This window comes from Salvelinus alpinus, chromosome 22 (assembly GCF_045679555.1).
Source record: "Salvelinus alpinus chromosome 22, SLU_Salpinus.1, whole genome shotgun sequence".
Classification (NCBI taxonomy): domain Eukaryota; kingdom Metazoa; phylum Chordata; class Actinopteri; order Salmoniformes; family Salmonidae; genus Salvelinus; species Salvelinus alpinus.
Window position 1 is genome coordinate 50,629,793 of NC_092107.1, and position 25,527 is coordinate 50,655,319.

The 25,527-nt window shown below is 46.2% G+C and overlaps 2 protein-coding genes across 3 annotated transcripts in view; both read left to right on the top strand.

Annotated features, from left to right (window-relative positions):
• The window catches only part of ehd2b (EH-domain containing 2b), a 36,851-nt gene extending 30,824 nt beyond the window's left edge, over nucleotides 1–6,027 (top strand). The window contains exons 5-8 of the mRNA XM_071360262.1: nucleotides 785–1,008; nucleotides 1,936–2,124; nucleotides 2,750–2,911; nucleotides 3,039–6,027. Coding sequence (XP_071216363.1) covers nucleotides 785–1,008; nucleotides 1,936–2,124; nucleotides 2,750–2,911; nucleotides 3,039–3,599 — 1,136 coding nt within the window. The 3' untranslated portion in view covers nucleotides 3,600–6,027. The remainder of the gene's footprint in view (nucleotides 1–784; nucleotides 1,009–1,935; nucleotides 2,125–2,749; nucleotides 2,912–3,038) is intronic.
• Nucleotides 6,028–8,812: 2,785 nt separating this feature from the next.
• psmd8 (proteasome 26S subunit, non-ATPase 8) lies at nucleotides 8,813–14,402 on the top strand. 2 transcript variants are annotated; one of them, XM_071360259.1, is made up of 7 exons: nucleotides 8,813–8,980; nucleotides 9,136–9,208; nucleotides 11,127–11,229; nucleotides 11,366–11,531; nucleotides 11,762–11,862; nucleotides 11,988–12,099; nucleotides 13,522–14,402. In XM_071360259.1, exons 1-7 carry the CDS (start codon nucleotides 8,870–8,872, stop codon nucleotides 13,657–13,659), a joined length of 804 nt encoding a protein of 267 aa, XP_071216360.1. In that variant the 5' UTR covers nucleotides 8,813–8,869; the 3' UTR covers nucleotides 13,660–14,402. The 2 variants fall into 2 exon arrangements, with proteins under 2 accessions (XP_071216360.1, XP_071216361.1); XM_071360260.1 differs by lacking the exon at nucleotides 13,522–14,402 and adding an exon at nucleotides 12,321–12,416.
• The last annotated feature ends 11,125 nt before the right edge of the window (nucleotides 14,403–25,527 follow it).

The window sequence follows — 25,527 nt, forward strand, 5'->3', positions numbered from 1 at the left end:
GTTAAGCATGTGTTTTGTGCTCATGTGTTTTGTGCTCATGTGTTTTGTGTTCAGCGTGTTTTGTGCTCATGTGATTTGTGCTCATGTGTTTTGTGTTCAGCGTGTTTTGTGCTCATGTGATTTGTGCTCATGTGTTTTGTGTTCAGCGTGTTTTGTGCTCATGTGTTTTGTGCTCATGTGTTCAGCGTGTTTCGTGCTCATGTGTTTTGTGTTCAGCGTGTTTTGTGTTCAGCGTGTTTTGTGTTCAGCGTGTTTCGTGCTCATGTGTTTTGTGTTCAGCGTGTTTTGTGCTCATGTGATTTGTGCTCATGTGTTTTGTGTTCAGCGTGTTTCGTGCTCATGTGTTTTGTGCTCATGTGTTTTGTGTTCAGCGTGTTTTGTGTTCAGCGTGTTTCGTGCTCATGTGTTTTGTGCTCATGTGTTTTGTGTTCAGCGTGTTTTGTGCTCATGTGATTTGTGCTCATGTGTTTTGTGTTCAGCGTGTTTCGTGCTCATTTGTTTTGTGGTCATGTGTTTTGTGTTCAGCGTGTTTTGTGCTCATGTGATTTGTGCTCATGTGTTTTGTGCTCATGTGTTTTGTGTTCAGCGTGTTTTGTGCTCATGTGTTTTGTGTTCAGCGTGTTTCGTGCTCATGTGTTTTGTGCTCAGCGTGTTTTGTGCTCAGCGTGTTGCAAATCTAGAAATGTAACACCCTAATCTCCTTTTCACTGTCAACTATTAATACTCTGACAGACCCCTCGTGTCCCGTCTCTCCCCTGACCTCTGACCCCTAACCCTCCCTCAGGCTATGACTTCCCAGCGGTGCTACGATGGTTTGCGGAGCGCGTTGACCGCATCATCCTCCTGTTCGACGCCCACAAGTTGGAGATCAGTGATGAGTTCTCCGAGGCCATCGGAGCGCTGCGGGGTAACGAGGACAAACTGCGTGTCGTCCTGAACAAGGCTGACATGGTGGGAACACAACAGCTGATGAGAATCTACGGAGCTCTAATGTGGTCCCTGGGCAAGGTGAGAGGAGTCCTTTATTCATCCCCCGGAGGGAAATGTTGTCATACTATGATGACAACATTAAACTATCACTAGAAAATAAATATTATTGTGGGGGCGATATGCATTGGTTGAAGCTCATTGGTTGAAGCTCATTGGTTGAAGCTCATTGGTTGATTCAAATCTCCCTACCATCATATCTAATATGCCACCAATGTCGATGAAAAGTTCCAAATCAACTTGATTGGAGATACACAACACACTCCTCGCCTCTCGTTAACTACCCGTCCGGTAGTTAACGAGAACCACACAGATTTTTATCAGGGTCTTTAGCATTAGGAAAAATATCTAATTTCTTGCCCCGACCTAACTCAATGTCTTGGCGTCGGATAAGAACCGTTACTACAGCGTCCATAAAGTGACCATTATTAGACTTGCCACCTTTCGGACTGAAGAAGTTTGTAGGGGCAACAGTTTTCATTACATTTGTAATTTATCGCTCTCACATGCTCATTTCTAGCCGAATCTCAGAGTTCTAAAACCCGGACCAAAGCACTTAGGTTGCGCAGCAACAGCGCTAGAAGCTAGCTAACACCAGTCAGATTAGAGGCAAGCTACAAGCAAAGGAAACTAGCTATATTTAGCTATGGAAGGTTTTTCACATGGCTGAAGTCATCGGAAGATAAACTGTTGGCCTTGACACTTGAGTTTAATCATCACAAACAAAAATAGCGAACGTCCTTGGCTTCTATAGCCAGTTAGCTAGCCAACTAACGTTAGCCCGTAATGTTAGCCAACTAACGTTAGCCCGTAATGTTAGCCAACTGACGTTAGCCCGTAATGTTAGCTAACTAACGTTAGCCCGTAAAGCCCGCACCTAAAGCAGTTGGGGAGTGTGTATAGCACTTTGTGATACAATTGATTGATATTATTGATCTGATTTAACAGGTGTTCAACACTCCAGAGGTCTTGAGGGTGTATATCGGGTCGTTCTGGTCCGAGCCGCTGCTGGTCGCTGATAACCGTCGTCTGTTTGAGCTGGAAGAGGAAGATCTGTTTAGTGACATCCAGAATCTTCCTCATAACGCAGCCCTCAGGAAACTCAACGACCTGGTGAAGAGGGCACGACTGGTCAGGGTAGGTTCTCTCTCTCTACAATACATCTTTTTATCTTTATTTTGACAGGGAGACCAAGGTCTTTATTTTTTTTTTTACAGATGAGCCCTGTAATTACCAAACTAGAAAACAAATGGTATGTCTATCTGAATCTTTATCAACGTCGCTCACTCATCCCTTTCTGTTGAAGTAGATGGTATGATATAATCAACTCTGTAACACACATCCTGTCTAGTAGATCGCGTTACTGAGGAATAAGGTGTTTTACTAGGTTCATATAAGAAAATGAGGAGAGAGTTGCATTGCTGAAGTTAATATTTGCCACCCCCCTCCCTAATTCTCTCGCTCTACTCTTCTTTCTCTTTCTTTCTTTCTCTCTCTCCCCCCTAACTCTCTCCCTCCCCCAACCCTCTCTCCCCCTACATCCCTCTCCCCCTCTCTCTCCCTCCCCCTACATCCCTCTCCCCCCTCTCTCTCCCTCCCCCCACATCCCTCTCCCCATCCCCCCACATCCCTCTCCCCATCCCCCCACATCCCTCTCCCCATCCCCCCACATCCCTCTCCCAACCCCCCCCTCTCTCTCTCTCTCTCTCTCTCTCCCCACATCTCTCTCTCCCTCTCCCCACATCTCTCTCTCTCCCTCCAGGTGCATGCCCACATCATCAGCTATCTAAAGAAGGAGATGCCAACCTTCAGGAAGGACAAAATGAAGAAGAACCTGATCTACCAACTTCCTGTAATCTTCTCCAAGATCCAGCTGCAGCACCATATCTCTGCTGGGGACTTCCCTGACTGCGCCAAGATGCAGGTATGTTTAGTCTAATATTTCTATTCAGGTTTCAATGTCCAAAGCTCAAGTCTGGTAGTTCATCCCTCTGTAATATTTGCCAGATGATTGGCTGACTAGTTTGCTGTGGCCTCTGTTTCCCGTCCAGGAGCAGCTGTTGATCCATGACTTCACTAAGTTCAAGCCCCTGAAGCCGTCCCTGATGGCTGCTCTGGATGAGCTGTTGGCGTCCGACATCGCCAAGCTCATGCCACTGCTACGCCAAGAGGAGATTGACGCGGGGGTGCAGCCAGGGGTGCAAGGGGGTGCCTTCCTGGGTACCCGCGCCGGGCCCTTTGTGGAGAATGACCCATTCAGAGAGGTGGAGAATGGGGGGGAGGACGGCGAGGAAGAGGGCGAGATGTCCTGGGTAGTGACCAAGGACAAGCCCAAATACGACGAGATCTTCTACAACCTGGCGCCCAACGAGGGCAAGCTGAGTGGCACCAAGGCCAAGGACTGGATGGTGAGCACCCGGCTGCCTAACTCCGTACTGGGGAGGATCTGGAAGCTGTCGGATGTGGACCGGGATGGCATGCTGGATGACGAGGAGTTTGCGCTGGCCAGCCACCTGATCGAGGTGAAGTTAGAGGGGCATGGTCTGCCCCCTGAACTGCCCGCCCGTCTGGTACCCCCCTCCAAGCGCAGAATGAAAGGATCGGATATATAGAGACTTTTACATCAACCCACCCTGTGGAGCTGACAGTATAACCCTCTGACGGCTGACACACACGCTACTGCCCCCCCCCCCCCCACATTGTCCTCTTGTCTCCTTGTCTTTATGTCTGTCAGCCCCTGGGTGTATCTCGATAGTCTAAGGTAAGCCCCTGGGTGTATCTCGATAGTCTAAGGTAAGCCCCTGGGTGTATCTCGATAGTCTAAGGTAGCTTCCTCTGGTCGTTTCATCTCCGGTCTTCGAGAGGGAGACAGTAAGAAAAGGCTTGACAGAGTAGCGGAGATGAGACTGGAACCCCCCCCCCGTTGTGATGTGTGGTCTGGAGTCCAGTGTGTTTCCAGTCTGGTTCCTTTCCCATAGTGCAGATGAATGAAAGGAAAGGAGGAAGGGGAGATACTTTACACTATTGAAATGCACCCCAATTTTGTCTTATTGGATCATGTGTTTAGCTGAGCTGAGGTCAAATAAAGGCTAGTGGCCCACACTGCTCTACTCTATTATACTATATTATACTCTACTTCTCTACTTTATTATACTCTACTTCTCTACTCTATTATACTATATTATACTCTACTTCTCTACTTTATTATACTATATTATACTCTACTTCTCTACTTTATTATACTATTATACTCTACTTCTCTACTTTATTATACTATATTGTAATCTACTATACTCTACTGCTCTACTGTACTCTACTCTATTATATGCTACTGTACTATACCGATCTACTCTACTCTATTATATGCTACTGTACTATACCGATCTACTCTACTCTATTATATGCTACTGTACTATACCGATCTACTCTACTCTACTGCTCTGCTCTTCTCTACTCTATTACACTCAACTACACTACACTCTACTACACTACACTCTACTCTAATACACTACTCCACTCTACTACACTCTACACTCTACTCAACTACTACACTCTACTACACTCTACTCTACTACTACACTACACTCTACTACACTCTACTCTACCCCACTCCACTCTACTACACTCTACTACAGTACTACACACTACTCTACTACACTCTGCCCCACTCTACTCTACTCTACTCCACTCTACTATACTATACTACACTTTCCTCTACTCTACTACATTCTACTTCATTCTACTCTACTCCACTCTACTATATTCTACTCTACTACACTCTACTACACTCTACTCTACTACATTCTACTCTACTACACTCTACTCTACCACATTCTACTCTACTACATTCTACTCGACTCTACCACATTCTACTTTACTACATTCTACTCTACTCCACTCTACTACATTCTACTCTACTACACTCTACTACACTCTACTCTACTACATTCTACTCTACTACACTCTACTCTACTACATTCTACACTACTACACTCTACTCTACTACATTCTACACTACTACATTCTACTCTACTACATTCTACACTACTACACTCTACTACATTCTACTCTACTACATTCTACACTACTACACTCTACTCTGAACACTACTTTCTCCAAACTAGCAGGTTAACCACACATTCTCTTTCTAGATGTCTTGTATATGTTATATTCTCACACAGATGTTATGTCAGAAACGACATTACATTATTATAAATCCTCACAATCTCACATCTACTGTTTAATAACTCAACATTCTTTGGATGACTGGGTCCACAGTGGCATCACTGACTGACACGTCTACTGTTAATTACACACTGATATGATTACCGGTATACATGTATCTGACTTTACTCCATACTATATTTGACTTGCTTTTACATGGAGCTATTTAGCAGGGAGTTTTTAAACAAATCAAAACAGACAGAAATACACACTAATATGAGTACACTAATCTACACATGTATTTGATAGACAGCTGTTGCTATTAGCGACAGTATGAAGCTTGTTTAGTCATCTCTCTGTCTGTCTGTCTGTAGGGGACTGGTCTAACCAGTGACATTACAGCATTTCTATAGTATAGTTTTACAGTAACGTGCCATCGTTTTACAGTAACGTGCCATAGTTTTACAGTAACGTGCCATCGTTTTACAGTAACGTGCCATCGTTTTACAGTAACGTGCCATAGTTTTACAGTAACTTGCCATAGTTTTACAGTAACGTGCCATCGTTTTACAGTAACTTGCCATAGTTTTACAGTAACTTGCCATTTTTCCTCGTATACTTTTTTCTTTCTCTCATGGCAAAAAAGAATACATGTATTTTTTGATTCATTAGATATATTTTTTTGCTGTTGATTTTGTATGTACTAGACAAAGAACTGCCTTTGTTTGAAATGAATGTCACATGCTATGAGAACAGTGTTGTTCCCTAAAACAGTTTGGTTTGTTTATCTATTTTACTGACTACTGTACACAGCTAGCTTCACCAACTGCTACTTGTTGTATTATTATCATTGCCTAATAAACGGTATGGACTGTGTTCTTTCTCTGATGACCTCCGATAACCTCTTGTTCAGAATGAAGAGGAGATGAAGTCGAATTCATCGGTGTTTAGAGAAAGGAAAGAGATCAAAGTCAATCTGTGGATTTTTTTTTCAATATCTGCATGTGTGTAACAGTAGAATGTTAAGTGTTCCTTAATAAATATCCCATCTGGACACAAAACAGGATATAGATACAGAACATACCATATTTAGGCAACACAGTAAAAACTATATTTTATATTTCAAACAGGGCATAGCAGTGGACACAGGCTGATTCTCCTCTATAGCAACAGTATAATGTTCACTTGGTTCCTCAATGACAGTCAGATAAACAGTGAGTCACAGTGCTCCAGGCCAAAACCCCATACCACCATTTTCCAGTGGTACACTCACTCACTCACTCCCGTTCTCCCTTAAACACAAACATGCCAAAAAAAAATAAACGTATCCAAATCTCTCTCCAGCCTTCTAGTTCAAGCAGTCCCAGGTTTAACCAACTGACATACAGCCCAGTAGATCATGAGGTATCAGTATACTCTCTGTTTATACTCTGTTGAATTCTTTCTAGTGTAAGTGCCTCTAAAATGTGTGTGTGTGTGTAGGCTTTTAAGGTTTGCGTAGGGAGGGAGGGGTCTGGTCTCCCTCCCTGCCTGCCTCTTTCACTCCTCCATGGAAAGAAATACAAATGAGAAACAGTCATTCCTTCCCCCGCTCTCTTTCCCTGTCTCCCCCTCTCTCTTTCCCTGTCTCCCCCTCTCCCTCCCCCCTCTCGTTATCTTTCCCTCTCTCTCTCTACTACCCCTCACTCTTTCTCTCCCCCCCCCCCCCCCCCCCCTCTCTCTCTCCCCCCTCTCTTTCTCCTAGTGTACAGTGTGACTCACATGCTAGGAATGTGGTGGGCTGGCCCGAGAACTATTAATATCAGCTTTCCTGGGGTCCGCTAAGTTTCCTTGGGCTCAGGCTCAGCCTCTAGACACTACCTTTATTATAGGCATTAACAACATCCCCCTATTTGGACTTTTCCCTAGGAACAAGATGTTTAGGCCGTACCCATGACCTGCTCTGTTTGTGCGTGTCTTGGATGGGGTCTGGTCTGCTGCTACTAATTTCCACCAGACAGTTTCAAATAGACAAGATATGTCCAAGCCCTGTAGAAAATCTCTTCTTTGGATAACACACTAACCTTTTCCCAGATTTCCTAATCAGATCAACGGGCAATTCTGCTGACAAGAACAGTGTTGCCTTTCCAACACAACAATAATGTGGAGCAAATGTCTTGACATTTCCTCATGAGCTGTTTCAAAACGATTTAGTTGCTCAAAAACAGTTGATGGTGGAAAATGTATTTTTTTTCCACACACACACACACAAAACATTATACGTGGCATTCACATGGCGTCAAGACTACGGCATATGAGGACCATACAGAGCATGGAACACCCCCAAAGAACAGCCCACTAAAAAGGGGTCTCCAACTACGTCATTGGGCGGATACATGGGGAATTCCTCACCAAGACGCCCCGTGAAGGATTAAAAGTATGTAAAGGACTTTGGATATATTTAACTTTGAATGAGCGCCATCTAATGGACATAAAGATTTTTATAAAGATGTTTTCTATTTTTCAGAAACACGACGATGTTATGCCGGCCTGTAGGAGGTATGAACGCACCATTTGCACTAGAATTCGAACGTAGAAGAAGAGAGTTATAGCAGAGAGGAAGAGGCGAAGCAAGAGGGTTTACTCGGCCCAAAATCTGTCCAGAAAAATAAGATCACGACGTGAGGAATTTTTGTAGAGGTCAACGAGTGTCGAATCTGTTCAACAACTGTAATTGCTAATTTGCTACGTGTGGCTTATTTAATCGAATATACATTTCGTAATTGTTACGTTGTTACAAATGCACTGATTTAAGTGGGCGCACGTGACATTTCGCAACTATGAAAAAAAATACTTTATATCGGAGTTGTACCTGTTGTTGACACACAAGAATACATGTATTTGTTGATTCACCTTTTTTTTTTTTTTTTACTATTGCTGTTGATTTTGTATGTACTAGACAAAGAACTGCCTTTGTTTTAAATGAATGTCACATGCTATGAGAACAGTTGTTCCCTAAAACAGTCAATCTGTGGATTAAATAGTAGCTAGACTATTTAGGGCTCCCGAGGCACTGCATCTCAGTGCAAGAGGTGTCACTACAGTCCTTGGTTCGAATCCAGGCTGCATCACAACCGGCCGTGATTGGGAGTCCCATTGGGCGGTGCACAATTGGCCCAGGGTCGTCTGGGTTTGGCCGTCATTGTAAATAAGAATTTGTCATTAACTGACTTGCCTAGCTACATCAAGTTTACACACATACAATATCTGGTTTGGCCATGTTTTAGAACGGCTACCATGTTAGCACCTTTATTATCGACATTTTGGTGATATATATCCGATAATTCCCTAAAACTAAAAACTAGCAATACAGAGCAGCGAATTTAACAGACGTTTTTATTCGGGATAATGTGTATCCAAGTCTAAGGTGTTTCGGGGGTCAACAAATTGCATTTATGCTTTCATCTGGACATCTTCATAGGCTTTTGAAAACAATCAGAAATAAACAGCACAACACTGAAGTGTCAATTTATGATTTAGCAACGGCTATGTGAGAATGTGTCGATCTCGGGAGTATCCAGACAAGAAAATAAACATGTTCGGAAATGTATTTCCATCGTTAGAGTGGTCACTTGACTATCTTGTCAATATAACAGATACTCTTCGGCAACAACGCTGTTTTACGACAGTTGCGTACTGTATTCCGAGCGTCCGGTGTCGTACATTTTGCAGAATCACCATGGCGTCTGTATTGAAAGAGACCGCGGGGCTATATGAAACATTGAAAACGGAATGGAACAAGAAAAATCCAAATCTGAACAAATGTGGAGAAATTTTGAGCAAGCTCAAGGTAAAGGCTATTACAATATTTAGTTTCTTCACCCTCGAACCTAAATTATACGGTATTTTGTCAATTAACCAGTATTGCTAGCTAACGTTAGCTAAGCTAACGTAACCAACTGTTTTACAAAGATATCAACCGTCCGTTGCTATTTCTTTCTACAGATCTCGTTATTGGAGTTAAACTTCTTACCAACGACTGGAACTAAGCTCACCAAACAGCAGCTTATTTTAGCTCGTAAGTTACTAGTCATCACAACAAAATGCTAACTGGCGAACGTTCCTACAATGCGGTGCCTTTTCTGGCCCCAGGAAATATAACTTCTTATTTAGTGTCAAATGTGGATTTTTAAAAGCTTTTAAATATAAGGTCAGGACCTTTACCTTCATGTTGTTAGTCTGTAAATGTTAAAATATGTTTGATAGAGGTTAAAATCCTGTTCAAGTGTTCACCAATATGCTAGCTCGGTCATGTTCACTCAGAGCTATTGCCAATTTAGGCTCAACATTTACAACCCAGTTAGGTTCCTCCCTGTTAGGATTATGCACATAACAAATTGGAAAATGCACCCACATTTTTTTGTAAGTGCCTGAGCTTGACCAAAATGCTGATGTGGAAGTCAAACATGTCCCTTTTCTGATATATATTCATTCTAAAGTTGAGGTCCGAATGGCACCTTACAGTTGGAATGACCCAGCTAACTCATAGCTTCTGCTCAGTCAGACCTGTAACAGTGCATTTACACACAACACGATGGGGGCGAGGAAACAACGGAGCCCCGTTTATTTTCAATTGATGGAATTGGAGGGACCTTTGAGCAATGCAGAGGGAGGGAAAAGCCGAAGATTATGGATACACTAACAAGATGTCTCTCGGCCCTAAGAGTGGGAGTCGTTGTCCGCAAAGCGGCACAGTTGGGCTGTCTAGTTCCTGTCTATCCATTCTTTGGATTGGTGGATACATCTTATTATTGTAAATCCTTTTCTGAATATTCGATGTGGGTTCTTGACGTCAACCGCCTGGATTGAAAGAAGAGGGAATATAACCGCGTGCTCTGAATATGCGTAGCTGTCTGGAGAAAACTCTGATATAAAGGGTTTTTTCTCTCCAAGTGGCTGGAACGTCACGTGTCCTATTTATATCAGTACACTGGTAACAACTTAAATATTATGAAACTTCTATTAGATCAAATAAACATCACGCAACAAGTAAGCCATCAGGTTTTTTGTCTACAAAATTTGACACATTGACCTTATACAAAAATGCCTTGCTTGGTGGGCGAAACAATGAAAATACACCACCTGCTGGAAGGAGACCGTTTTTCTGCTGAGTTGGGCGCCTCTCTTCTTCTCTGGGAAAGATTAACCGTATGCAAATACTCTGTGATATTGCAACGTTATTGACCAATCGAAGCTCAATAGAGCTTCCAGACCCTACTGTCTGTTTAATACCTGGCACTACCTAGCCTGCTTGCTAGCACCCACATGAGAGTGAAGTTGGAGTGGCCATCTGAATTATCATGTTACTTGGAAATGCACTAAAGTTAGATATTGATCTCCCGTCGCCAAAGGTGACATTCCGTACCCCGAAACATATTTACCAGCCCTCTGGTTGATCTATTTCCCAGAAACTTTTCTCATCACAAATCTGGAATTCCTTACCAGTTGTTTCGGGCTATACAACGTGTGAAAATAATGTTTATATCCAACTTTTCCGGAGTTGACTGAATTCACATCATATTTCCCTAAAGGTGCACTGCCATCTTGGATCAGGCACTAATCTCTCATGGCAACCACAGGGACTAGGGAGTGAGCATCAGAAAATTGATGTAAACATTTTATTTTGACCATAGTTCACACATTCTATAGCCTGAAACGGGTCAACCAGAGAGCTGGTAAATATGTTTTCCGGGTGCGGGATGTCGTCGTCAGCAACGGGGAACTGTACAGGTCTCCCGGGGCGAAGAGGCTAGCTGCCTCATATTTTTTGTTGTTGTTGACATGTCTTCCTACATGCTTGTCAATAGGAAGGACTTTCCGGAGTCATTGCTCAGAATCAGCAGAATAATTTCAGTGTGTGATAACTTTAAGATATCAGGGTTTAATCATATATCAACTGGATGACAACAGTGGCTAACAGATTTGTTGTTTCTCAGGTGATGTTCTGGAGATCGGGGCTCTGTGGGCTATACTGAAGAAGGACATCCCTTCCTTTGAGAGATACATGGCCCAGCTCAAATGTTACTACTTTGATTACAAGTAAATGTCACTTATTTGTTTGGTTTCATGTTCAAAATAATAACTTTTAATCTTTCTCTATATATTCCCAGAGCATCTTAACCTATGCTTGTTCAATCAACTAGATCAGTGTCTCTCACTTTCTCCCTCCGTCCAGGGATGAGTTGCCAGAGTCGGCCTACATGCACCAGCTGCTGGGTCTGAACCTCCTCTTTCTGCTGTCCCAGAACCGTGTGTCAGAGTTCCACACAGAGCTGGAGAGGCTGACTGCTAAAGACATCCAGACCAATGTCTACATCCGCCACCCTGTCTCCTTAGAGCAGGTAACTGCTGCTGCTTCAGGCCCTCATTATCTCCCCAAGAAGAGTCATATTCTGGCCTTCATTGACTTAAATATCTTCAGCAGGAATTCAAATGTTCACCTTGGAGATGGCTTCTTCATTTGTTCTTTTCTCATTTCTTCTTTGCTTATCTTTGTGGAGCCATGTAACTTCCATGTGTAGAACTGGCTTGTAGAATGTCTGTTTTGAACTGTTTGTTAATTTCCTGTCAGTACCTGATGGAGGGAAGTTACAACAAGGTGTTTCTGGCCAAAGGTAACATCCCCGCTGAGAGCTACACCTTCTTCATAGACATTCTGCTAGACACCATCCGGTAAGTAACAGCATGACATTGGATGAATGAATATTTTGCCTGGAAACGATAAGATGCTTGGATTGGATGAGTCATCTTGGTGGTCCGACAATGACAATACAATGTGTGTTTCTTCTCTGTTTCAGTGATGAGATTGCTGGGTGCATAGAAAAGGCTTATAAACAGATTCAGTTCAACGAAGCTACCAGAGTACTTTTCTTCTCCTCCCCAAACAACATGACAGAGTATGCCAACAAGGTTAGTTCATGTCTGTTTTACTCTGTTCTGTACCCTACTGAACACTAACCTTGGTCCAAGATCTGTTTGTGCTTGACAAAGGACCATAGGAGTTAGCTTTTCCAGCATAAACAGATCTGGGACCAGGCTAACTGAACATGCCCCTGGATTTGAGAGAATGGGCGATCCTTAGAACTTGAGTTTAGTTCCATCTCGTCATATTAAAGTTGTCTGTGTTACAGCGGGGCTGGACCCAGAGCCTCTCGTCATATTAAAGTTGTCTGTGTTACAGCGGGGCTGGACCCAGAGCCTCTCGTCATATTAAAGTTGTCTTGTGTTACAGCGGGGCTGGACCCAGAGCCTCTCGTCATATTAAAGTTATCTGTGTTGCAGCGGGGCTGGACCCAGAGCCTCTCGTCATATTAAAGTTGTCTGTGTTGCAGCGGGGCTGGACCCAGAGCCTCTCGTCATATTAAAGTTATCTGTGTTGCAGCGGGGCTGGACCCAGAGCCTCTCGTCATATTAAAGTTGTCTGTGTTGCAGCGGGGCTGGACCCAGAGCCTCTCGTCATATTAAAGTTGTCTGTGTTGCAGCGGGGCTGGACCCAGAGCCTCTCGTCATATTAAAGTTGTCTGTGTTGCAGCGGGGCTGGACCCAGAGCCTCTCGTCATATTAAAGTTGTCTGTGTTACAGCGGGGCTGGACCCAGAGCCTCTCGTCATATTAAAGTTGTCTGTGTTACAGCGGGGCTGGACCCAGAGCCTCTCGTCATATTAAAGTTGTCTGTGTTGCAGCGGGGCTGGACCCAGAGCCTCTCGTCATATTAATGTTGTCTGTGTTACAGCGGGGCTGGACCCAGAGCCTCTCGTCATATTAAAGTTGTCTGTGTTGCAGCGGGGCTGGACCCAGAGCCTCTCGTCATATTAAAGTTGTCTGTGTTACAGCGGGGCTGGACCCAGAGCCTCTCGTCATATTAAAGTTGTCTGTGTTGCAGCGGGGCTGGACCCAGAGCCTCTCGTCATATTAAAGTTGTCTGTGTTACAGCGGGGCTGGACCCAGAGCCTCTCGTCATATTAAAGTTGTCTGTGTTACAGCGGGGCTGGACCCAGAGCCTCTCGTCATATTAAAGTTGTCTGTGTTGCAGCGGGGCTGGACCCAGAGCCTCTCGTCATATTAAAGTTGTCTGTGTTGCAGCGGGGCTGGACCCAGAGCCTCTCGTCATATTAAAGTTGTCTGTGTTACAGCGGGGCTGGACCCAGAGCCTCTCGTCATATTAAAGTTGTCTGTGTTACAGCGGGGCTGGACCCAGAGCCTCTCGTCATATTAAAGTTGTCTGTGTTGCAGCGGGGCTGGACCCAGAGCCTCTCGTCATATTAATGTTGTCTGTGTTACAGCGGGGCTGGACCCAGAGCCTCTCGTCATATTAAAGTTGTCTGTGTTGCAGCGGGGCTGGACCCAAAGCCCAGATGACTACTACTCGTTCAGCAACCAACAGCAGAGGACAGAGGAAGTCAACATCCCCTCCACCGAGCTGGCTACGCAGGTCATCGAATATGCACGGCAGCTGGAGATGATTGTGTAGAGAGGGCGCCGTACTACAGAAGCTAGCTATATATCCATGACACAGACACATACATACATATAGTCCTCAAATGTTGACAGATTGTCAGACTGGTAGATTTTCCGACACTTTGTCATTCTGTACCACTGAACCTGCTTCTCACGGCTCCGATAAAGAGACGAGGCGTGTGTTTTTTTTTACATCCTAGTCTGACAGTGTGTTTACGCATCGCAGTAATGTACTGAAATAAAGTCATCACTTCACAACTAAGGCCAGTCTGTTCAGCGGCTCCTGACAGCTTTGTCCACCTTTTAGGAATTACCCCGTGTTTTAAAGATTGACGTGTTGGCACATTCTAATGTCCCATGTTTCCATTTACCCTGACTGCTTTGAGGAACGTTTTGGAGGGTTTATGTCTAGGGAATAGGGTGTAATCTGCCATTTTCCTCTCAAGTCCATTTACTAATTCATAGTGTGCTGAAGCACAGTGGCCAATATAGTGGTGGTCTTCCACGTGTCTCTAAATGGTTGACGTTCCTGCATTACACCTGCTATTGGCTTCTCCTTGTCCTCTGAGGTATCATCTTAAAACTCTGGGGGTTTTCAATGCCCTGGCCACTGACAAAGAGAATTGCTGTAAAAGTATTTGTTTAATGTCTTGCTCCACCTCCTCAATGGTTTGTAATCTAATTAATCTGGAAAATACAAAATGTTTGTTTCTGAAAGATTATCAACATTTTAAAATAAAATCTTTTTTTTTCTGACTCATGGTCTACTTTTATAATTTTCAGTGTAATTTAACAGGTGACTTAACATGACTACTGTACTACTCTGTATAAATATTTCCTCCAGTATTTGTGAATGAACGTGTGTTGTCACTAGCGAGTCTCTCTTCTCTCTCTCAGCGCTAGGGAGGCGGCTAGGGTTGCCGTGGTGACCCAGGGAGGCTCACACAGGTAGTTCCTGCTCACGTTCAACCTGATGGGAGAGAGAGATGAGGAAGAGAGGTTGTCTTTCTCCAATTTTGGGTGGGGGGGGGGGGCGACTAGAAATGATCAAGCTAGTATAGGAATGGAATAGGATATTTTCTTTCCTCTGTGACTTGCTGCCATAGCTTGACACATATCAATAGTGTTATATCACACTACACTCACAAGGGGAATGAGATATCAAATGATGGAGCCAAAGCTGTGTAGTTTGGTAGGTAGCTAGGCTAGGTTGACGTGTGTTAGTGTGACTCACCACTTGGTGACGTTGGATGGCAGCGCTGCGTTAGTGGCACGGTGTTGGCAGCGGGCCTGGCGCGAGCAGGACCTATCCACCGTGAACGGGTGCCAGCAGCCTGATGGGCGAGGAGGGCACTTGGGAGTCAGAGGAGAGGCTGATGGGATATCCTCAATTGTCTCCTCTTTCTTGGCATCCTTTGTCTTCACCTGTTCTTCCCTCCCGGACTGAGCCACTGCTCGTGTCTGTTTCTTCCTGGACTGGGCGGGAGGAGCCTTGGCTGGGGTGTCTGGAGGGGGTTTTGAGTCTGAGGCTTGGGGTAGCTGGGTAGTGGGTACGGCAGCAGCAGTAGTAGTAGTAGTTTTAGGTGTGAAAGGGTTGATGCCACTGTACCACTCCTCAAAGGCTGTGTCTACCTCTGTAGGATCATCTACCTCTCTCACCGTCACCTTACCGCCAAGTGTTGTAGACATGCTGAACTTGGAGAAGTCTACCACGCCTCTGCCGTCAGGATAATGGAACTCATTAGCATACTTCTGATACCTGTCCATCGGCTGCGTTGCCTCGGCAACCATGGGCTCTGTAAAGGAGGGCAACTGGGTATTCGATACGTACCAGTTAGTGTAGTGTGTCCTGGTGACTCCGGATGCTTCCCTGACTCCCTCCTGCTGCTGCTGTGGACTCTTGCCTTCTGTAGAGGGTTTGACCTCTGGCTGTGTCTTGCCCCCTATAGAGGGTTTGACCTCTGGCTGTTTCTTGCCTTCTGTAGAGGGTTTGACCTCTGGCTGTTTCTTGCCTTCTGTAGAGGGTTTGACCTCTGGCTGTTTCTTGCCCTCTGTAGAGGGTTTGACCTCTGGCTGTTTCTTGCCCCCTGTAGAGGGTTTGACCTCTGGCTGTTTCTTGCCCTCTGTAGTGGGTCTGGCTTCTGGCTGTCCTCTTGAGGGCTTCTGTCCCTGCTTGGTGGTGATAGGACCTCGATATTGGCTTAGGGTTGGTGTTGGTGTGAGGGGTCGTGTTGAAGATGGAGCTGGTCCTGGTGTGAGGGGTCGTGTTGAAGATGGAGCTGGTCCTGGTGTGAGGGGTCGTGGTGGGGGTTGAACTGGAGCTCGATGTGAAGCTCTGAGTGGCTCAGTAGAGACGTGGTTCTCTCTGCCTCCGTCTGCTGGCTGAGCCCTGGACCTGTCCTCTCTGCTGCCCTCTGCTGGCTGAGCCCTGGACCCGTCCTCTGCTGGCTGAGCCCTGGACCTGTCCTCTCTCATCTGCTTCAGCCTCAGTCTGGCAGCCTGGGCACGTCCGCTCACAGAGTTGGGAGAGAAGGTGAGCCGGCTGCTGGTTCCTATTCCAGCTGGTTTACCGGTGACGCTCGTGGTGCAACTGGTCGAGGTGCTACCAGCGCCCTGAGCCTCAGGGGCTGCTTTAGTCTGAGGTTGGGCTTTAGACTGTTTTTCTTTCTGGGTTTGTGCTGAAGGTGTTGTAGTCCCAAGAGAAAAGGATAAGTTGTTTGGGACAAGTGAGGCAGCATTTGGGACAGCTGGTTTGTCTGGTTTGCTAGCAGGCTCTGGGTTGTTCTGTGGCTGGCATGCTGGTTGTATTGTCTGGGTAGTAGTATTAAAGTTATAGTCTGATTTGGAGGTCTTGGCTTTCTGGGCCTTGGCCTCTCTGTGAGCAGGCTTGACTTTAGGCGTGGAAGTTTTGACAGCCTCGATGAAGGGGACTCCGTTCAGAGCTGCCCTGACTGCAGCCTGCCTCAGTGGGCTGGGAGGGGGAGGCAGACTCTCCTGCTTCTTCATATACTCCATCCTGAGGAGGGAGAGGATTGGGGAACATGACAACCTGACTGACGCCTATAAACAAACGACACCAAAAAGGCACTTATTGTAGTAGTAAAAAATATGTATTAAAACCACTTAACAGTGTTCTAAAGTACTTAAGTAAAAATACTTTAAAGTACTACTTAAGTCGTTTTTGTGGGCTATCTGTAATTTACTATTTATATTTTTTGACTACTTTTACTTCACTACATTCCTAAAGAAAATGATGTACTTTTTACTGCATACATTTTCCTTGACACCCAAAAGCACTCGTTACATTTTTAATTCTTAGCAGGACAGGAAAATTGTCAAATTCCCGCACTTATCAAGAGAACATCCCTGCTCATCCCTACTGCCTCTGATCTGGCGGACTCACTAAACACAAATGCTTCATTCGTAAATGATGTCTGAGTGTGCCCCTGGCTATCTGTAAATGTAAGAAAAAGAAAATTGTGCCATCTGTTTGGCTTAATATAAGGAATTTGAAATGATTTCTACTTTTACTTTTGATACTTAAGTATATTTAAAACCAAATACTTTTAGACTTTTACTCAAGTAGTATTTTACTGGGTGACTTTCACTTTTACTTGAGTCATTTTCTATGAAGGTAACTTTACTTTTGACAGATGGGTTCTTTTTACACCTGATTTTTTATGCCCATCTTCAGTCTCGTGGTCAAATCACATAATGTACTAGGAATCTAAAACACAACCAGAAAGACAGACAGATGGAGGGACAGACAGATGGAGGGTCAGACAGACAGATAGACAGAGGGTCAGACAGACAGAGGGACAGACAGATGGAGGGTCAGACAGACAGAGGGACAGACAGACAGATGGAGGGTCAGACAGACAGACAGACAGACAGACAGACAGACAGACAGACAGACAGACAGAGGGTCAGACAGATGGAGGGTCAGACAGACAGATAGACATTGGGACAGACAGACAGATGGAGGGTCAGACAGACAGAGGGACAGACAGACAGAGGGATCAGACAGAGGGACAGACAGACAGAGGGACAGACAGATATTCAGAGAGACAGACGGAGGGACAGACAGACAGATATTCAGAGAGACAGACGGAGGGACAGACAGACAGATATTAAGATAGACAGAGGGTCAGACAGACAGACAGAGGGTCAGACAGACAGATAGACATTGGGACAGACAGACAGATGGAGGGTCAGACAGACAGAGGGACAGACAGACAGAGGGATCAGACAGATATTCAGAGAGACAGACGGAGGGACAGACAGATATTCAGAGAGACAGACGGAGGGACAGACAGACAGATATTCAGAGAGACAGACGGAGGGACAGACAGACAGATATTAAGATAGACAGAGGGACAGACAGAGGGACAGACAGACAGATATTCAGAAAGACAGACAGAGGGACAGACAGATAGACAGAGGAACACCTATGTGAGAATGCTGTTCATTGACTACAGCTCAGCGTTCAACACCATAGTACCCTCAAAGCTCATCACTAAGCTAAGGATCCTGGGACTAAACACCTCCCTCTGCAACTGGATCCTGGACTTCCTGACGGGCCGCCCCCAGGTGATAAGGGTAGGCAACAACACGTCTGCCAAGCTGATCCTGAACAGGGAGGCCCAAGGGGTGCGTGCTCAGTCCCCTCCTGTACTCCTTGTAGACCCACGACTGCGTGGCCAAACACGACTCCAACAACATCATTAAGTAGGCTTGATTACCAACAACGACGAGACGGCCTACAGGGAGGAGGTGAGGGCCCCCGGAGTGTGGTGTCAGGAAAATAACCTCACACTCAACGTCAACAACACAAAGGAGATGATCGTGGACTTCAGGAAACAGCAGAGGGAGCAACCCCCTATCCACATCGACAGGACAGTAGTGGAGAAGGTGGAAAGTTTTAAGTTCCTCGGCGTACACATCACAGACAAACTGAATTGGTCCACCCACACAGACAGCGTTGTGAAGAAGGCGCAACAGCGCCTCTTCCACCTCAGGAGGCTGAAGAAATTTGGCTTGTCCCCCGAAAACACTCAAACTTTTACAGATGCACAATCGAATGCATCCTGTCGGGCTGTATCACCGCCTGGTACGGCAACTGCTCCGCCCACAACCGTAAGGCTCTCCAGAGGGTAGTGAGGTCTGCACAACGCATCACCGGGGGCAAACTACCTGCCCTCCAGGACACCTACACCACCCGATGTCACAGGAAGGCCAAAAAGATCACCAAGGACAACAACCACCCGAGCCACTGCCTGTTCACCCCGCTATTCATCCAGAAGGCGAGGTCAGTACAAGTGCATCAAAGCAGGGACCGAGAGACTGAAAAACAGCTTCTATCTCAAGGCCATCAGACTGTTAAACAGCCATCACTAACATTGAGTGGCTGCTGCCAACATACTGACTCAAATCTCTAGCCACTTTAATAATGAATAATTGGATGTAATAAATGTGTATACGGTAGTTGTTGTGGAATTGTTAGATTACTTGTTAGATATTACTGCACGGTCGGAACTAGAAGCACAAGCATTTCGCTACACTCGCATTATCATCTGCTAACCATGTGTATGTGACCAATACAATTTGATTTGATTTGAAGTTTGCTGACGACATAACAGTGGTAGGCCTGATCACTGACAACGATGAGATAGCCAATAGGGAGGAGGTCAGAGACCTGGCCGTGTGGTGCCAGGACAACAACCTCTCCCTCAACGTGAGCAAGACTAAGGAGATGATTGTGGACTACAGGAAAAGGAGGGCCGAACACGCCCCTTTTCTCATCGACGGGGCTGTAATGGAGCGGGTTGAGAGTTTCAAGTTCCTTGGTGTCCACATCACCAACAAAGCATCATGGTCCAAACACACCAAGACAGTCGTGAAGAGGGCACGACAACGCCTATTCCCCCTCAGGAGACTGAAAATATTTGGCATGGGTCCCCCGATCCCCAATAAGTTCTACAGCTGCACCAACGAGAGCATCCTGGTCGCATCACCGCCTGGTATGGCAACTGCTCGGCCTCCGACCGCAAGGCACTACAGAGGGTAATGCGTACAGCCCAGTACATCACTGGGGCCAAGCTTCCTGCCATCCAGGACCTCTATACCAGGCGGTGTCAGAGGAAGGCCCTAAACATTGTCAAAGACTCCAGCCACCCTAGTCATAGACTGTTCTCTCTGCTACAGCACGGCAAGCGGTACCAGAGTGCCAAGTCTAGGACCAAAAGGCTCCTTAACAGCTTCTACCCCCAAGCCATAAGACTCCTGAACAATTAATCAAATGGTCACCTGGACAATTGACCCCCCTTTGTTTTTACACTGCTGCTACTCACTGTTAATTATCTATGCATAGTCACTTCACCCCTACCTACTGAACAAATTACCTCGACTAACCTGTACCCCCGCACATTGACTCGGTACCGGTACCCCCTATATATAGCCTCATTACTAACCTGTACCCACGCACATTGACTCGGTACCGGTACCCCCTGTATATAGCCTCCACATTGACTCGGTACCGGTACCCCCTGTATATAGCATCCACATTGACTCGGTGCAGGTACCCCCTGTATATAGCCTCCACATTGACTCTGTACCGGTACCCCCTGTATATAGCCTCCACATTGACTCTGTACAGGTACACCCTGTATATAGTCTCCACATTGACTCTGTACCAGTACCCCCTGTATATAGCCTCCACATTGACTCGGTACAGGTACCCCCTGTATATAGCCTCCACATTGACTCGGTACAGGTACCGCCTGTATATAGCCTCCACATTGACTCGGTACCGGTACCCCCTGTATATAGCCTCCACATTGACTCTGTACCGGTACCCCCTGTATATAGCCTCCACATTGACTCGGTACAGGTACCCCCTGTATATAGCCTCCACATTGACTCTGTACCGGTACCCCCTGTATATAGCCTCCACATTGACTCTGTACCGGTACCCCCTGTATATAGCCTCCACATTGACTCGGTACAGGTACCCCCTGTATATAGCCTCCACATTGACTCGGTACAGGTACCCCCTGTATATAGCCTCCACATTGACTCGGTACAGGTACCCCCTGTATATAGCCTCATTATTGTTATTTTGTTGTGTTACTGCTAAAAAAAAATATTACTTTCGTTTATTTAGTAAACATTTTCTTAACTCTATTTTCTTAAAACTGCATTGTTGGTTAATAAGTAAGCATTTCACGGTAAGGTCTACACCTGCTGTATTTGGCATATGTGACAAATAACATTGATTTGACAGACAGACAGACAGACAGACAGATATACAGACTGACAGACAAAGGGACAGACAGACAGAGGACAGACAGGTAGAGGGACAGACATACAGAGGACAGACAAGTAGAGGGACAGACAGACAGAGGACAGACAGGTAGAGGGACAGACTGACAGAGGACAGACGGGTAGAGGGACAGACTGACAGAGGACAGACAGGTAGAGGGACAGACTAACAGAGGACAGACAGGTAGAGGGACAGATATACAGAGGACAGACAGGTAGAGGGACAGACTGACAGAGGACAGACGGGTAGAGGGACAGACAGACAGAGGACAGACAGGTAGAGGGACAGACAGACAGAGGACAGACAGGTAGCGGGACAGACATACCAGGGACTCACCTATGCTCAATCTTTTTCAGAATCTTTTTAGAGAGCACAAAGTTTGGAGGCACTTTGAGAGAACCAGTGGGTTTCTGTTTATTCTCAGTGCTGTTGATTGTGCCCTTGTTGTTGCCAGTGTCACCACTAGGGGTGCTGCTTTTCTTGTTCTCTGGAAGTCCATCCTTCCGTTTATGAAGAGTAGTAGATGTTCCATCAGGTCTCCTGGATCTCCTGTGGGGTTTAGTAACAACCATTGGTGGTGATATAGGCACAGACTTTCTATTCTCAATGCTCCCGCTTGTGCCCGTGCTCCCGCTTGTGCCCGTGCTCCCGCTTGTGCCCGTGCTCCCGCTTGTGCCCGTGCTCCCGCTTGTGCCCGTGCTCCCGCTTGTGCCCGTGCTCCCGCTTGTGCCCGTGCTCCCGCTTGTGTCACCACAAAGGGTTCTAAGTTTAGACTTCAGTTCATCAAGGGTAATACGTGTTCCATCGGGTTGACTAATCCTAATCTGTGGTGACTTGGGTGCAGTATCAGGAATCAGTGGTGACATGGCAGTGATATTTTGAGGAGGAGGATCTTGTTGGGTCTTGGCTGGGATGGTGGGTGCGGGCTGGGTCTTGGCGGTGGGCTGGGTCTTGGCTGGGGCAGTGGCGGTGGGCTGGGTCTTGGCTGGGGCAGTGGTGGTGGGCTGGGTCTTGGCTGGGGCAGTGGGGGTGGGCTGGGTCTTGGCTGGGGCAGTGGGGGTGGGCTGGGTCTTGGCTTGGGCAGTGGGGTTGGGCTGGGTCTTGGCTGGGGCAGTGGGGGTTGGCTGGGTCTTGGCTGGGGCAGTGGGGGTGGGCTGGGTCTTGGCTGGGGCAGTGGGGGTGGGCTGGGTCTTGGCTTGGGCAGTGGGGTTGGGCTGGGTCTTGGCTGGGGCAGTGGGGGTTGGCTGGGTCTTGGCTGGGGCAGTGGGGGTGGGCTGGGTCTTGGCTGGGGCAGTGGGGGTGGCAGGATTCTGAGGAGACCTAAGTGAAGCCTTTATCACTGCTTTCACTGCCGCTAGTCTCTGCTGTGTTGGCTGAGGGTTGGGGGCCACTGGTGCTAGTCTCTGCTGTGTTGGCTGAGGGTTGGGAGCCACTGGTGCTAGTCTCTGCTGTGTTGGCTGAGGGTTGGGGGCCACTGGTGCTAGTCTCTGCTGTGTTGGCTGAGGGTTGGGGGCCACTGCCGCTAGTCTCTGCTGGGTTGGCTGAGGGTTGGGGGCCACTGGTGCTAGTCTCTGCTGTGTTGGCTGAGGGTTGGGGGCCACTGCCGCTAGTCTCTGCTGGGTTGGCTGAGGGTTGGGGGCCACTGCCGCTAGTCTCTGCTGGGTTGGCTGAGGGTTGGGGGCCACTGGTGCTAGTCTCTGCTGTGCTGGCTGAGGGTTGGGGGCCAGGGCTGCCTCCTGCGATGATGGGCCCTGTGGCTGAGGTTTTGGTAAAGACATTGTCTGGGATGGGTGAGGGGGGCTTATAGGGGTATGCCAGAAAGGAGAGGAAGGGGTAGCAGAGGACGTAGGAACAGCCTGCATGCTCATTGGGCTCTCTGTGGAGAGACTTGATAGAGATGGGGTTGCCTGCATTGAGCACAGAGAAGCTTGCCCCATGTTTACAGTGAAGTCTGGGATGCCCTTGAACTGACTGGGTGGCACAGGGTTTAAGAGCTTAGGGGTGGAACCCTTAGTGGTGGTCTTTTCTGCCTCTTTCGCTTTTCCCTTCTCAGTGTCGCCCCTCCCGAGGCTTTTCTCGGGCTGTTGTTCCTGCTCTGAGTGGCTGTTGCCCATCCTCTCTCACTCTAACTTCCTGTGAAAATGAAAATAACTATTATGTCTCTCTAATATAATTAACCAATCAATCAAATGTATTTGATAAAGCCCCAAATACATTAACAGTTGTCACACCGTGCTTTACAGATACCCAGCCTATCATCTCTCTCTAATAGGCCAGATACCCAGGCTATCATCTCTCTCTAATAGGCCAGATACCCAGCCTATCATCTCTCTCTTATAGGCCAGATACCCAGCCTATCATCTCTCTCTAATAGGCCAGATACCCAGCCTATCATCTCTCTCTAATAGGCCAGATACCCAGCCTATCATCTCTCTCTAATAAGCCAGATACCCAGCCTATCATCTCTCTCTAATAGGCCAGATACCCAGCCTATCATCTCTCTCTAATAGGCCAGATACCCAGCCTATCATCTCTCTCTAATAGGCCAGATACCCAGCCTATCATCTCTCTCTAATAGGCCAGATACCCAGCCTATCATCTCTCTCTTATAGGCCAGATACCCAGCCTATCATCTCTCTCTAATAGGCCAGATACCCAGCCTATCATCTCTCTCTAATAGGCCAGATACCCAGCCTATCATCTCTCTCTTATAGGCCAGATACCCAGCCTATCATCTCTCTCTAATAGGCCAGATACCCAGCCTATCATCTCTCTCTAATAGGCCAGATACCCAGTCTATCATCTCTCTCTAATAGGCCAGATACCCAGCCTATCATCTCTCTCTAATAGGCCAGATACCCAGCCTATCATCTCTCTCTAATAGGCCAGATACCCAGTCTATCATCTCTCTCTAATAGGCCAGATACCCAGCCTATCATCTCTCTCTAATAGGCCAGATACCCAGCCTATCATCTCTCTCTAATAGGCCAGATACCCAGCCTATCATCTCTCTCTAATAGGCCAGATACCCAGCCTATCATCTCTCTCTAATAGGCCAGATACCCAGCCTATCATCTCTCTCTAATAGGCCAGATACCCAGCCTATCATCTCTCTCTAATAGGCCAGATACCCAGCCTATCATCTCTCTCTAATAGGCCAGATACCCAGCCTATCATCTCTCTCTCTAATAGGCCAGATACCCAGCCTATCATCTCTCTCTAATAGGCCAGATACCCAGCCTATCATCTCTCTCTCTAATAGGCCAGATACCCAGTCTATCATCTCTCTCTAATAGGCCAGATACCCAGCCTATCATCTCTCTCTAATAGGCCAGATACCCAGCCTATCATCTCTCTCTAATAGGCCAGATACCCAGCCTATCATCTCTCTCTAATAGGCCAGATACCCAGCCTATCATCTCTCTCTAATAGGCCAGATACCCAGCCTATCATCTCTCTCTAATAGGCCAGATACCCAGCCTATCATCTCTCTCTAATATGCCTACAATGCATTCAGATAATATTCACTCCCCCTGACTTTTTCCACATTTTGTTGTGTTACAAAGTGGGATTAAAATTGATTTCATTGTCATTTGTTTCAACGATCTATGCAAAATACTCTATAATGTCAAAGTGGAAGAAAAACTCTTTACATTTTTTTTTATGCAAAAATAAAACAAGAATATATATTTTGATTAGATAAGTATTCAACCCCTTGAGTCAATACATTACAGCTGTGAGTCTTTCTGAGTATGTCTGTAAGAGCTTTGCAAACCTGGATTGTACAATATTTGCCCATTGTTCTTTTTTAAATTCTTCAAGCTCTGTCAAGTTGGTTGTTGATCATTGCTAGACAGCAATTTTCAAGTCTTGCCATAGATGTTCAAGATGATTTAAGTCAAAACTGTAACTAGGCCCGCCATGAACATTCAATTTCCTATTGGCAAGTAATTGGCCTTGTGTTTTAGGTTATTGTCCTGCTGAAAGGTGAATTCATTTCCCAGTGTCTGTTGGAAAGCAGACTGAACCAGGTTTTGCTCTAGGATTTTACCTGTGCTTAGCACTAATCATAAAAAAAAAAAAATCCTAGTCCTTGCCAATGACAAGCATACCCATAACATGATGCAGCCACCACCATGCTTGAAAATATGAAGACTGGTACTCAGTGATGTGTTTGCCCCAAACATAATGCTTTGTATCAGTGGTGTAAAGTACTTAAGTAAAAATACTTTTTGGTGTATCTGTACTTTACTATTTATACTTGTGACACTTTTACTTTTACTCCACTACATTCCTAAATAAAATAATGTACATTTTATTACATACATTTTCCTTGACACCCAAAAGTACTTGTTACATTTCGAATGTTTAGCAGGACAGGAAAATGGTCCAATTCACACACTTATTAAGAGAACACTCCTGGTCATCCCTACTGCCTCTGATCTGGAGGACTCACTAAACAGAGAACATCCCTGGTCATCCCTACTGCCTCTGATCTGGAGGACTCACTAAACAGAGAACATTCCTGGTCATCCCTACTGCCTCTGATCTGGAGGACTC